We start from the raw sequence: 14978 nt of genomic DNA on the forward strand, positions 1-14978 counted from the left end.
TAATCTTTTCCATAAATAACTTTACTAGGAAAGTGGTGTGTAGTTTATTAATCTAACGTACTTACGTTATGAATCAACTTTTTTATGTAGTATCTGTTGAATTGAATGTACCAGACACATTAGCTTAAACGTTTAAAATAATTTTGTTTATACTATTTTACATCCTTCATGCTAAGCTTTACAGAGCATTATACTAAAACATTGAGTATATATAGAATTACAACCAACACCTTAGGAAAATACACTACATACAATACATCCTCCCTTAGCTGTAGAGTTTCAACACTTCCATTGTCTCAGTACAACTTTTTTGCCGTCAGAAATTCAATGTGAGTTAATTTGAGTTTCCACGACTGTCATGGATGTAACCATCCCCTTTTGTAATAATATGCAAGCATTGTTATCCCCCTCCTACAACCTATTAATGTTTTAAACATGATATAATTTCTGAATGTTTTATGTAATATCTGTGGGTCCCATTCATAAAAGAACCTGGAAATTTACTCTCATTCGATTAGGCTGATGTAGTGATTGCATTTCTGACTTTTTTCTCAATTTCCAAGGAATTCTAAGAGTACTTCTGGTAACCTGTGACTGTCGCATATTCACATAAGCTTTCACAAGGGTAAACCTTTTCACATACAGACATGGCAAATTTAAAAAATCCAGTGTTATATATTCATTTATGTTTCTCCACAGGAAAAGCAATTTTCCTGTGGAGATGATATATGATTTCTTGTACTCCCTCCAGTTTTGGGATGTTGCTTTCCCTTTCCAACATGAAAACCTATTGACTCCTGTCCTCAATATTCAGGGGGGGGGAAACACCAGTAGAGCACTTATAAAAGGGTTATGAATAGCAGAAACCCATATCTTTATGGATGTTTGCCATCTAATGCAGGTGTATCCTTGCAGACTAGCGCGCCTGTAAGCGGGTTTGCTCACAGAGAAATTTCAGGACACTGGCTTGCTTGCAGAATTTTCTGCATTAGGAAATCGATTTACTAGTGCGAAATCGCATACTGTGAACCTGCAATGAGGATTTACACTATTATATTAATCTGTTACCCACCAATGTACAACTGAAGGGAACGAATACATTGTGTATTGGGCCCTGTGCTATTAGCTCACACTAGATCATGTCCTCAATCTTCTCATTGTTCTAGTATTTCAGAAAACATTTGTTCTGCTCTATTTATCCAAGGTTTTGTTTTTCTTTTCCTAGGAAGTTCCCATTTAGGATTCGATTCTATGCACTCAGATCTACTGTGGCCATAGCTAACTCTTCCTATCTAGATCTCTTGGAGGAATTGTGATAGATCCCTGGCCTCTTCGTTTCTGCCATCTCGCTTAAAAAAATGAACTATCTTTGACAGCTCATATTTGCATCCATTTCTGCTCTTTGTTTCACTAGACATTTTGACCCCCTTTACAAATAAGTTGACTGCATCATTTAGCAAATGTTTCTTATAGAGTAGAAATCGACCGACGCTGAGATAAAAAGCTTGTTGACATATCTCACTGGCATTAGGGAGCTCCCTCTCTAGATTATCATATATCTCTTGTTGGTAGGTCTGTTGGTTATTCTCTCCATACATTTCTGCTAAGCCAATTTTAACAAAGACACAAAGTGGAGTCAATTGAATGGCACATTTGTAAGCCTGGATCCCTGCTGCTATAGCTTTTTCTGATGACACAATCTTTTCAGTTACATTCTTTGTGAGTTGTCTCTGGTAGAAGCTGCCCAGGTCTTTATGAAGAAGAGAATAATCTCCATCCATGGAAATGGCTTGCTCTAGAATGTCATGGAATCTTTTAAAGTTTTTTGGTAGAAAGACTTGTGCTACTTTCCTCAGGACCTCTGGATCACGACTGTTGTGCAACACATCTTCTGCAAGTTCTGTTGCTTGACCGAAGTCTGAATACTTAAGCAGCTGAGCCAGGTAGGCCTTACACTCATAATTGATTGGTTCTTGATGGATGACTTCCTTAAGTTTGGAAATAGCTTCTTCTCTTTTTTCACTGCCTGCACCGTAGCGTGTGAACACTGCATAATGTGCTATAGCCAGCCCAGCACTGAATTCCATGTTTTGGGGGTTTTCTGCCAATGCTGCCTGGAAACAGCTTGCTGCCCGCTCTCCGTATCGAAAACCAATTACCATTAGGGACCAACCAATCATTCCACTAATCTCAGGAATAGTTGCTGCAGATTGAGAGGGATAAGAAAGAAACTGACTAATTGTGTCATATTTGTCAAGGTATTGCACTACCATCTCATAGTTGCACAAATGATAGTAGATCCAGGCGTAGTTACCAGAGATGACCAACTTAGACCATTTCAAGCTAGCTTGTTGACCTTCTCCCATACACTCTTCAGCTGTCCTAAGACTTTCAAGGGCCTCCTGGTATCTTTCTTCCCGCTGGTGTATATAGGCCTGCAGTGCGTAAAAGGTGGAACGGTTGTTGTAAGGTGTGTGTTGAATTCTGAGGTTGAGAGCTTGTTTCACGTGTTCTAGATCAGTTTTGTCTTGCTCCTCAAGACTCCAGGTGAAGTGACACTGAATCTTCTCTAGTCTCTCCTTTAAAGACATGATTCTGCAATGAAAAGAGAGTCACGAAGAATATGTTATACATCTCTCACTTCTTGGGATCAGTCAGCTGGACTTGTCAGCTTTTCTTAATTTCTTTTCCACAACCTGTGTGCGGCATTCTTTTTGCCTTCAAGTACGTGTTTGGTACTGTGTGTAAGAGAGTTGGTGTTAAGAAGAAGGCTGGATTCATTTGCTTGGGGCAGTAGCAGGTGCTGAATATTGAAACAGATGGGGGGGGGGGGCAAACACCTGACACAATTGTATGGAGCCAGTGAGGGATATGAGTTAAAGGAAATCAAGGGGGTTAGGTGGGTGTTAGGGGCACTAAACTGTTAAAAGAAAAAAAAATATGAGGCAAATTGTACATTTTAATTTACACCTACACAATTAAATAGATTAACAATCAATTCGTTATTCAGGCATTAATAATAGAATGTTAATGGAATATTTCAAAACATCAAGCAAACTCAATCCTATCTAGGGGTGTTTGGAGGATTCATACTGTAGGATAGAAAAACATTGGGCCCAGCAAGTGCCTTACACTGCATGATATCCCAAGGACAGGGACTAAAACACAATTTGTTGATCTAATCTGTGTTTGCCAAATCTTAAAATATATGAAGAATGAATTAACGAAATGGCATTTACATATCATCCCATACAAAAAACAGTTACTTCTGGAAGGGTCTTCGCACTAAGCATCTTGAAGGATCTTGCAACCTCATACATCCTTTTTTGCTTAGAACAGCAACAGTCATATAGTTAAGCACTAGTGCTGTCTATTGAAAGTGTTCAAATTAAGTTATAAGGTGGTAGTTGTTTTTGAAACAATTATGGGATAGAGTCAAGGGTGTGGAAATGAGGGGAAATAACATTCCTGCTGTGGTGACATCTGGCAGTAGGGGGCAATTAGTTCAAGTGAACCCCAGTTTCGCCCACTGCAAGCATACATGCTTCATGCCTATATTTAAGGCTTTAACTTTATGCAGATACCTGAAAAACAACAGCAGTTAATACAAAACATCTAATTTGATTAGGACTTCCCAGTGGGTGCTTATATGAATGACAATCTAGTAGCAAACAGACAACAGATGTCTATAGATTTATTTGTACACATGATGTGCCAGAAATTGTAATCTCAAATTTTACTTTTTGAGAAAGTTTGATTCCTGACAAGCTACATGTATTCCAAATAGCTCATTATTTAATGAAGATGGTTACTGCTCAGTGAAAAAGGCGGAAACACTGGCACATTCTCGCCCCTCTGAACACCTATTTGTATTTTGGTGTCTGATGTTGGTCCCTACATGGACACTGATTCGTTTTTAAAACATTGCCTTTGAAAGATACCTCTCATGAAGGCGAATAAAGATGTGAGGCCCCTCACCACCATCAATAGACTTGGCCATCTTCCTACAGTCTGCTGTGGCATAGTGGGTGAAAACTGATGGACTGAGATGCAGCCCGAGTAACTGGCAACGGATATTCCACCATCACCTTTGTGTTTTCTTCATTGTGATATACTAAGTGCTACAGCTAAGTCAGGACATGGGCCCTGTGCTCCTTGTGCCACTGGACTCAAACTATACCTCTTAGACCAGGTGCAACTAGGTCAAAACTGGTGTAAAGTTGCTTGTGCTATTGTTCAGAAGGGACTGAGGCTGGCATTTTGGACTAGACTGTTCCTATTGGAGCAATTATTAATGCTAATTTGCATACATCTAGTTCCATTCCGGAAGAGTTTCTACCGAAATTGGAATTAACTCAAGCTTCAGAACTAAGGAATTACAAGTGACCATTTAGTAGCATCGTAATCAGTTCACACTCGGGCCTGATTTAGAAAACCCAGGCAAGCCATAAAAATGTCCTAAAATTGGGTCATCAGAGATGTTTAGCTCATTTGCAAATGTCCTTCCCCTCTGCACCTCCATCTCAGCCAGGGTGCTTCTGCTGATATTGCAATCAAAGTGGTGAATCAGAGAACAATAGCAACTTTCTGTCTCTTGGCAGCCTGGGCAGCTTCTGTGGCATTGCCACTGGGTCAATCGAGCGCAGAAATTGAGCAGACATCAGCAGTCTACCATAAAGGTAAGCAAAGCGCCATAGTAAATAGATAGAAGGCGGTATTTTCATTGGGTCAGGACACAGTAAAAAGGTTTTCATCCAGTGCAAAATGCAGCAGAAAGTGTTTAACCCTGAGCAGAACATAGCAAAAGTTGTTTGGCTTGTTCATGGTACAATGCAGTCACAACAGCCCTGCACTCTCCTCTGCCACTGAGACATATCAAACCTCCATCTTCCACTGTCTGGGAGCCGGTCATGTGTCTCTTCCTCCACTGTTACAAATTTGTGACTGTTTCCCTTAGGTTACGACAGTTCAATCAACACAAATATGCACTAGATCAGCAAGCTAGAAGATGGTAGGGATAGGAGGAAGGGGAGTCATGAATGCTGTGGAGGGTAACCTGTGAGATGAAGCGTGAATTAGGGTACAGGTAATCTAACTGGTTTGGTGGAGTAGGGGAAAAGAGAAATTGAGACAGGACAGGGGTTGGATAGTTGAAGAATAAGTAAAAGGTGCTGAAGAGGGTTGATTCTGATGTTTTGTAAAGATTAATGGCGAGAGGAAGTCTGGGACGAGAATCTGCACTGTATGGCTGGGAGCCATGCAAATAACAAGGAAATGTCCTTGTTTACCTGGCGACTGGCTGAATAGCTGAGGTTTTTGAATATTTGGGCAAAAACCTAAGGGGCTCATTTATGAGCCCCTGCGTCACTTTTGCGCCACCGGTGCGTCACTTTTTGTGACGCACCAGTGGCGTAAAACATGCGCCATGATGCGTCATATTTACAAAGTGATGCATCTACCTAGATGCGTCACTTTGTAAACCCCTGCGCTACATTATACCTGTGTCAGGTATAATGTATGCAGGGTGGGCGTTCCCACGGAAGTAAGCATCGTAGAAGTGACGCAGTGAAATCTACGAGATTTCACTGCGCCACTTCTAGGGTGAAAAAGCGTCAATATCTTACGCCTGCCTCACAGCAGGCGTAAGACTGACACAGGCACATTTCACATGGGGCTTGCCCCATGTGGAAGGACACATTGCTGGAGTTGCGTCACTTTTGTGACACACTCCAGCAATGCATCACTTTTGCACCTACAGATACGTCAGAAATACTGACGTATCTGTGACTCCTTGCGACATGATGCGTCATACTGTAAATATGACGCATCATTGGAGTCGCAGGGAGGGCGCAGTGAAAAGTGACGCATCACTGTTTTCACGCAGTGATGCGTCACTTTTCATAAATGAGGCCCTAAGTCATTACTCAGCTGCTGGAAAAGTAGCAGGCATGTACAATTAGGCTAGCAGCCATGCAAATAGCAAATACACGTAATTATGTGGTTGCTGGTCAAATAGCAGAAATGATATATTAATTGACCATTAGCCTGGCAAGTACCAAAGAAACTTCAATATTGACCAGGCAGCTGGCTAAAATGCAGAAATGATGTACTGTATTGCAGGTGGCCTTGCAAATAACTAAGGGGGTCATTAGGATGGCTGGCGGATCACCACCGTCGGCTTGGCGGTGGCGATCCTCCGCCGTCCCAACTTGATTTACCCCCCTCCATATTATCATAGCGGGGTTATTGCGGTGGATGCAAAGTGCGTATGTTGCTTTTCCGCCAGTCGGAAGACGTTCCGATTGCCGGCCGGGCGGAGCTGGGGGCATAATATGGTGGCGGTGTCTTCTATATTATGATGCCTGGTGTAAAAGGCCTTTCCATGGCGGCAAAAGGCTGGCGGGGATGGACTCTGAGGGCCTGTTGCGGGTTCCCAGGAGGGGTGGGGGTAGGGTGTGCATGTGGGGGGTACCCATGGTCCCCCCTGCATTTCCATGCACAAGGTGGCAGGCACCGCGCAGTGCCTGCCACGTAGTGCATGCAAATGTACAACATGTCAATTTGGCATTGCGGCGGGTGCTGCTGTAAGCAGCACCTGCCGCAATGTCAAATATGTGGACTGCGACTGCCAGGGTGGCGGTCGCATCCTAATCAGTGGTGCGGGACCACCACACATATGGCACCCGGTCCAAGCACCGCAAGGATGGCGGGCGGACTTCAGTCTCTGCCTTAATAGGAACTCTTGGCATTGTGGTTCCTGTCTAGGCATGAAACGTTTGAAAGACAGTACTGTCAGACATGATGGCTGGCCAGCACACCTTTCAAAAATATTATGTCTTTTACAAACCAAATTTCAAAGTAGGATGGTCCCTCATGCTGGGCGTTTCCTCCCAGGGTGACTGGGTCATTATTTATTTCCCTATTCACTACACCCAAGTATTACTTTAAATAGGGTAGATGGTATAAACTCCTTTCATCAATGGCTCCTGCTCTGTTGGGCCATCAGAGCAAGAATTCAGCCGAGGACCGTCAAGCAAAGGAATTGGACTATAATTAATTGAACTGAATGTCATTGGAATATGAATGAATTTTCCTAGTTAGTTATAGAAAGACATTTAAGCATCAAAATCACAGAAGAAAGGAAACTCACAGACAAATGTATTAATTGAGTTTATTACAAATATTGAATTTAAAAAAAACTCTGAATATACAAAGACATCTTGTTACCTCCAATCCTGTGACCTACCGATCAATCTTTTCACAGTTCCACTTTAATATTAATTTTTCAGTCAGGGGGCTATGGTCCACTATTTATGTAATTAGAACTGATATGAGGTGATTCTCTTTCAAATATCATTTTGTGGCTGTAGCTCAGACACAGCCTTTGTGCTAGCTGATGGATCTTACAGCAGTAGCAATAGTGCTGGCTCCAAGCAGGAGTATCCAAAACAAGGACACAATAAAGCCTATGATCTGAGCACCTGGCTGTCTTCAGCCTTCCTGAGAAGTCATCAGGCACAGACAAAGGGCACTGTCAGCGTTCACCCCTTTTCCCCCACGAGCACGCTACAGACTCACCTCTTCAACCCTCCTCTTCTCCTTTTCAGCCCCCGGACATGGGGATCGAGGGTAGCGATCCTGGATCGGCTGATCTCCCCGGGGACCTGGCCCTTTAACGTAGATGCCGCCAGCACGTCACCAGACTCCACCCCCTCACACGCTACAAGAGAGGATTCACCCGCTCTGAGGGGGTGGAGTCCCAACCAGGAAGAGAAGGTGAATGACGACGGAAGACAGGAGGAAAAAGAGCGAGGAGCAACCGGACGCAGAGAGAGAAGGAAAACTCCAGTGCAGCAGAGCCCTGACGGAGGAACAAAGGTTGAGGAGCCAGGAGGCTTTTTCTGCACTGCGCCCAGCCACGGACCAGGAGGTTCGTTGCTTCAGCAGGTGCTTGAGCGGCTCCGGGGGTCGGGTCGGCGGGTGGTTGACAGCCCCCCGTGCAGACAGTGAAGCGGGCGGGTGACGTACCACTGCTTACGGGGCAGTCGTGCTCCCGGTGCTGGTTCCCCTCTGTCCTCACCGTCTGGCCCCTGTGGTGCTCCCTCACTTCCCCCTCCCTACTTGCCTCACAAGTAGCCTGATAGTAAAGGCTGTATTTTCTTTTTTTTCTTGTCTTCCCCCACACGCCTGCTTGGAGAGCCTGTGAACGACCAGACCGCACCGAGGATCCAAAGAGCTATCCAAGAAGGTGTTGGAACCTCGCTTCAAGGACAGTTGTTTGTACCAGACTGCTCTCCCTTATCTGACTGGTGTGAAGACTGTAAATAATAAAATCCCTTGCATTACACTCTGTGGTCACGCGCTATCATTCAACCCGCCACAGGCACCCTCCTTGGAAACTTTGTCACCATTAAAAAATCTTGAATCTTGAAAATCTTGTCAGCCTTAACAAGATAAACCTCTGACTTACTCCTCACTCCTAACATCTACCCTACATCACCACACAGGAAGAAATAGTCTGCAGCCCTTTTCTAAAAAGGACCTTACATAATTTCTTTTGGTAATCTTTTCTCCATTCTCCATTCTCCCTTTCTTCAATTCAGGGTCTCCACCCTCCATCCACAAGGATGCAGTCAATACACGGCCACTGTGTAGGGATGCTGTATTTACTCTCTTTTATTACATGCAAAATGCATCCCACTAGTCCATGCACTTAGATTTTCACCACACAAGGAGTCTTATTACTATGCGCCTCCTACGAATCCACCGTACATACACACACATTTAAGTTATCGCAAATATCTGGGGGTCACACAGAATCCCTTTTTGGGCTATCTGAGATAATCTAGCTGGAGCCTCCATAACACACTATTTTCCAGATAAAAGCATTCCTATTATCTCGCACAAAGCGCTAGACTGGCTAACCTCATTCCTGGAGAACAGGAGACAAATAATTACCCTCAGCAACTACCTATCCACAGAGAAACAGTTGCTCTGCAGTGTCCCCCAGGGCTCAACCCTGAGTCCAACACTTTTTAGTATATATATTAAGCCTGGGCAAAGCACTACGCTACGCTCGCGTAGTTTGCGAAGTTCACGCTACTTCGCACTACGCGAATTGCACGTAGCACAGTGCGAACACGCGTAGCGTAGTGTTGCGTAGTGCTGCGGTCATTTTTTGCTTGCTCGCGGTCCTCAACGTCAAGTTGGCGACCGCGAGCAAGCAAAATGACATCCCGGCGAGACTTTTTCCTTGTTCGCGATCAGCAACATCAAGTTGGCAATCGCGAGCATGGAAAATAAACCTCCCGGCGAGATTCCCAACGCGAGGAGGTCAGGTTTCTCATTGCGAGTGGTCGCGTATGCTCGCGACCGCTCGCGATGAGAAACTACCAGTTCGCGTTGAGAAAGCTGCCGCTCAAGTAAAAATCTACTCGAGAAGCAGAAAACTACAGCTCGCACTGTGCAAGGTGCCATTTTCAATGATTGCACAGTGCCGGTTGCTTGTCCGCACTGTGCAATCATTGAAAACGACATCTGGCACAGTGCGAACAAGGTACTATGCAGTTCGCAAAGTGCTACGCGTAGCTCGCGTAGTGCGAACTGCACTTTGCGTAGCTTCGCGAACTACGCCCAGGGTTAAGATATATGGTGCGTCTAACAGACATGGTGTCATCCTTTAACATCAAGTCTGTATCTTATGAACCGCTCGCATAGGTGGTTGTTAACAACAGGAAATCCCCGTGTTTACTCTCCGAAGAGGCACCCGACAACGCTGTCCTCTGCCACCGCTCCTTTTTGCTCTGGCCCTGGAGCCCTTGGCGGCGTGGGTCCGTCAGGATCCCGCAATCAGGGTCCTTCGATGGATGCACGGTTGGGAAGACCGCAGTTCATTGTACGTAGATGAAATCCTGATTTACTTGACCTCCCCGGCGGCATCCCTTAATGTAGTCATGGACATATTCTGTGTGTTTGGCAGGTTTATGAGCTACACGATCAACTGATCTAAGTCAGTATTCACATCCTTTGTGGCAACCGGCCCTCACTTCCCCGGAGCTGTCGGCTAGTGGAAGCGACTGACGGCTTCAAGTACTTGGGTATTTGGGTCTCTAAAGATCTTTCCAGATTCTATGAAACTAATCTCCTGCCGCCTTTGGTGCGTCTTAAATCCGATGTTCAACACTGGAAATCGCTCCCCATGACTTTCTTGGGGGGCGCAGCCCTGTACAAGATGATGTCACTTCCCAGACTGTTATACTCGTTACAGAACGCTCCGCTTCCTGTTTCTGCCGCATATTTTAGGGACCTCGACGGCGTTGTTTGGGATCTCCTGTGGGAGGGCAAGCCACCACGTATCGCCACACACAAACTCACACTGGGTTGGTTCAACGGGGGTATAGGGCTCCCAGATATTAGGAAGTATTACTGGGCTGCGCAGCTCGCAGCCATTAACCACTACACCTACAGGTCCCATGATGATCCGGCCTTTTAAATCGACAGATGGCTCCTCCCGGGGGGTTGCTTTGGAGGTGCATTGTACGCCCGGCCTTTGCGGCCTGCCCTGTCTGGCCCAACTGGGCATGCGGTTACCGTATGGAAGGTGGCCAACAGGAGTCTGGGCTGAGAGGGTAGAATCACTCAGACCACGCCCCTCTGGTATTGTGAACAACAGGGTAGGCTGATTTGTTCGAAGGGTTTCGACAAATAGGACCTCATAGGTATCTCTAGAGTTGGTGACTTATGGAAATTGGGTGATGTGGTGTCCTTTTCCCGACTGCAGCAGGAGTACGATCTCGCCCAGTCTGAATACTTTAGACATCTTCAAATCAGACACGGCCTGCTCACTGTTATTCAGAGGGGTAGCGATTTCCCTGATTCCTCTCCACTTGAAGAAAGGGTTCTCGACGGGGACCTGCCGGAAAAAGCCATATCCCTCATATGCAGGAAGCTCATCAATAATATGGCGGATCCTCTGACCCGTCTGCGTGCCCGATGGGATCACAACGTCGCTGGTCTAGAGGACGAAGAGTGGCGGGCAGCGGTGGCTTCTCCTCGTGAGGTGGCTATTTCCTCCCGGCTCCGACTGGTCCAATTAAAGTTACTTCATAGATCCTATATGTCAGGGCCTTTACTGATTTGTATGGGTTATGTTCCGGAGGGAGGCTATGTACGACAATGCGGGCGGGAGGGCACTTTTATTCACATTCTCTGGGATTGTGTTGTTATCCCGGGGTACTGGGAACAGGTGGCGGGCCGAATGGAGGATGCACTAGGGCAACAGATCCACTGCAATATAAAGCTAGTGCTGTTAAATATTTGGGATCCTACAGATCTAAACTCCGGGGAATGACTGTGGGTCACACTTGAGCTCATGATTGCCAAACGAAACATTACGCGGCTTTGGAGGGCTTCTCACCCGCCGAGAATTGCGGACTGGTCCAACGATATGGATTGGTGCATGGCGACAGTAAGATCCATCTATGAAGGTAGGGGGTGCCCGAAGAAATGGACGCATGTCTGGGGACATTGGAACATGTACAGGGGTGAGATCTGTGAGCCGCCAAGTGCTCAAGAAGATATTGTGGGGAGCCTTGATGTCATGTAATGATCACTGTCTTCCAGGAATTGTAGTGTGTACACCGAGAGGATGTTTTCAGTGTATATCGTGTATGACTAATTGATTATCACTGTTGTGACTTTGTAACTTGCCCTTATTTGTTTTCAATAAAATAAAAAAAAAGTCTGTATCTTATGCTGACGACACTCAACCTATTCTAACTCTAGATAAAGACTCAACAGCAGCAGAAGAAAACTTCCAAGAAGGCCTCTCTGCTGTTTTTGAATGGATAAAATCCAATCTCTTCCAGTGTAACAGCCACAAAATGGAGATCATGCTGCTGGGAAAATACAACTTTTTCTCACCCAAACAGTGGTGGCCGACCGACACAGCACCTCCCCCAAACACAGTGGACACTATGAGGAACCTGAGTATTAGATTTGACACTTCTCTGTCCTTTCACCAGCAAGCGCTTTCGGTGGCAGGCACCTGCTTCCATTGGAGAAAAACTCTTTAAAAGTGTTTTGATCTCCTTCCAACCACTGCTCGTAAGGCAGTGGCAGTGGCCTTAATCCTATCGCGCCTGGATTACTGTAACAGTCTCTATGCAGGAGTAAAAAAATAACTCCGATAAAGCTTCAGACCGTCCAAAATGCAGCGGCCCAGCTGGTACTGAAACTGCCAAGGTGGTCCTCAGCATCGGAGGCACTTCATACCCTCCACTGGCTGCCAATACACAAAAGGATCCTCTTTAAGATCCTAGTAATAACCTTCAGAACAGTCAGGCAAACTGGACCCAAATATCTCAGGATGAGAATTAAACCCTATGTTACTCCACGTCCTCTGAGATCTTCCACTGAAAACTTACTTGTACCTCCCCTCTTCCATCTAAAATCTAAGGGGTGAAAGTCTATGGCCGTCCTGGGAACTAAAGCCTGGAACTACCTGCCCACCCAACTGAGACTCACGCAATCAGAATCCATGTTTAAGAAGCTGTTGAAAACTTGGATTTTCATAGCTCCAGACAGTCTGGTCCTATCCCTCATCTGATAGCAGTACTCTGGGAGACCACTCTCCTTTAGACTCTCTCACACCCGGCTCTCAGCTCCAAGATGCTCCTCGGAGTGATAGCTGCACTATACAAATGACCTCATTCATTCAGTCATTCATCTTGAACTCCCCTTTGCTTATTGCCAGAGCCTTTTGACCCCTTTGTTAGCCATTAACCATCTGAGTTCCAGATGTTTAATGGCTTCAGCCATCTGAGTTTCTCAAACTGTTTATGCCATCCTTCACAGAACACACACATTTTCACCCACGCACCTTTAAACTGCCCTGCCAAGTTGCAGTCACTATGCCCTCAGTCTACTCTCAGACTACTGTGCCAGCATCAGACAAAGTCTATCACTCAGAGGACAGAGTGTAACAGCCACAGCTTTTTATTCACCTTGCATGATCTAGTTTTTCAGACTTGATCCTTTTGTTTCTAGTCCTCCTTGTTTGGGCATTTGTATGCCTAATTCACTTGGCCCTCGTCTTCCTGGCCTTCGTAGTGCTTTCATCCCCCTCTTGTCCTAGCTCTTCCTTTTCTTTCCTGTTCCACTTGACCTTTGTCCATTTGACCTGGTCCTTCTGATCCTTTGCAATCTTCTCACCCTGCTCATCTAATTCCTAGCAGATCAGTTCCTGGTCCTGCAGGTACCCTTGGTCGAGCTAGCCTTTTCTGTCACTACCCTTTTAGACATTGCCCTCTTAGCCCTTGTCTTCCTGATATAGTTCATCATTTTCCTCTTGGCCCTGTGCCTTGTCCTCATGTCCTTCTGGTGCAGCGTCCTTGGTCTGGGCTCTCTTGGTTGGTTCTAGTTCCATTTGTGTAGGTTCTTCTGAGCCTCATCATTTAGGTACTGCTCGTCCTGGACATCCAAGCCCAGTCCCTATAGTCTCCCTGGCTCTGGCTCTTCTGGTCTTCCTGATCCTCATCTTGGTCTTGCTAATCTCAGGCCTTGCACTTTCTGCTCAACTTGGCACTTTGGGCCCTGGTCCTATCGTCACAGTCCACTTGGTACTTCTAGGCCCGTTTCTGGTCCTCTTAGTGCCGATCCTTCTAATCCTCCTTGCTCTGGCCCTGGTCCTAATAGATCTGGGCTTCCTAGTATTCCTGGTACTGACTCCCATCTTCCTTGCTTAAACTGGCCCCCTGGTCCTATTGGCCTGGATCTGTTTTTCCTGGGTCTGGTCCTGATCCTCCTGGCCCTGCTCTTCCTGCTCCTTGCCCTCTTGCTTCTACACAAACTTATCATTCCTCCTTTACCTGGTCCTCCCGGTCCTGGCCATCCTGTTGTTCATCTTCCTAGCAATCTTGTTAATCTTGCAGCTTGTTGTGGCCCTGTAGATACGCAGGAGGTAAGCTAAGTGACCCTTGAAGTTCACTTCTTTGTCCTCGGTAATGGGCGTGACAGGTCTAGTCTTGCAGGGCTCCTCGCAGGTCAAAGAGAGCAGCTCCTGGTTACTTCTGTTCTTCCACAGGTTCAGAAAGTGTTCTGAAGTCGGTACCTAGGAGTGAAATTTATGCTTGGCACTAGCTGGTGGGTGGAGTTGACTCCTGGCCCCTCCCTAATTAATGGGGGTAAAGATTCCCAGGAGTAGCCCTACTACCTATTGCAGGTGTTCCTAGTTGCCCTACTTTAAACACTCCCACAGTACCCATCACTCTAAAAAATCCAAGCTGGGGAAACATCACCCATTATGAAGAGCATGTGTGCCCACACAAAGGTGTGGCCAGGGCAATGAGTAGCCCATCATTCTGTAGCCACTCAAAGCCTGTTCAAGAAACCCAGTGGGGGAAGAGGGCTGCTCTAGCCCCACTGGGTTTGGAACCTGTATGACTGGGAGGACAGAGACCGAGACTTTTCAGATGTCACCTAACATTTGTCTGTGACAGAGCAGTCCCATTTGAAGTAAATTAAATTGCTGGGCCCACTCCAACTAGACTTCCTGCCAGTGTAAAAAAAACACCTCCCCACGCCAAAGCTGTTGTCTGTGCTATGGGAGCAGTTTCCACGCCACATCAGGGCTTATCACTCAGTGGGTTACTGCTGGAGAACTAATAAAATGTACCCACTTCGGATAGGGAAAGTGTATCTTTTCTTCCATATGTATTAAACATCTGAGTTCACCATTTTAATAAACCTTTCTCTCCTAACTAGAGAAAGCAAAATTAATATTTACTATCTCTTCCCAATGTTACTCTATGCGTTAGACAGCATTCCCACACTGAAAATATGTTTTGGGTTGTATTCACTGTAAGGGCAGGTTAACTCTAAATTTCTACATGTCCTGCTTCTGAATAGCATGCACCTTGCAATGTGTGCTACAAGCCTTGTTGAGTAGTTTCTTAAAGTACATAGGGTCTGCACGTTTG

The 14978-nt window shown here is 45.7% G+C and overlaps 1 protein-coding gene across 1 annotated transcript in view; it reads right to left on the minus strand.

The window, feature by feature from the left end:
* Nucleotides 1–233: 233 nt before the first annotated feature.
* The window catches only part of LOC146854124 (interferon-induced protein with tetratricopeptide repeats 5-like), a 31405-nt gene continuing 16660 nt past the window's right edge, over nt 234–14978 (minus strand). Inside the window, exon 2 of the mRNA XM_085650515.1 lies at nt 234–2595. Within this exon, the coding sequence (XP_085506641.1) occupies nt 1293–2591 (1299 nt within the window). The 5' untranslated portion in view covers nt 2592–2595 and the 3' untranslated portion in view covers nt 234–1292. The remainder of the gene's footprint in view (nt 2596–14978) is intronic.

Source organism: Triturus cristatus, chromosome 4_1, assembly GCF_964204655.1.
Source record: "Triturus cristatus chromosome 4_1, aTriCri1.1, whole genome shotgun sequence".
In the NCBI taxonomy this organism is placed as follows: domain Eukaryota; kingdom Metazoa; phylum Chordata; class Amphibia; order Caudata; family Salamandridae; genus Triturus; species Triturus cristatus.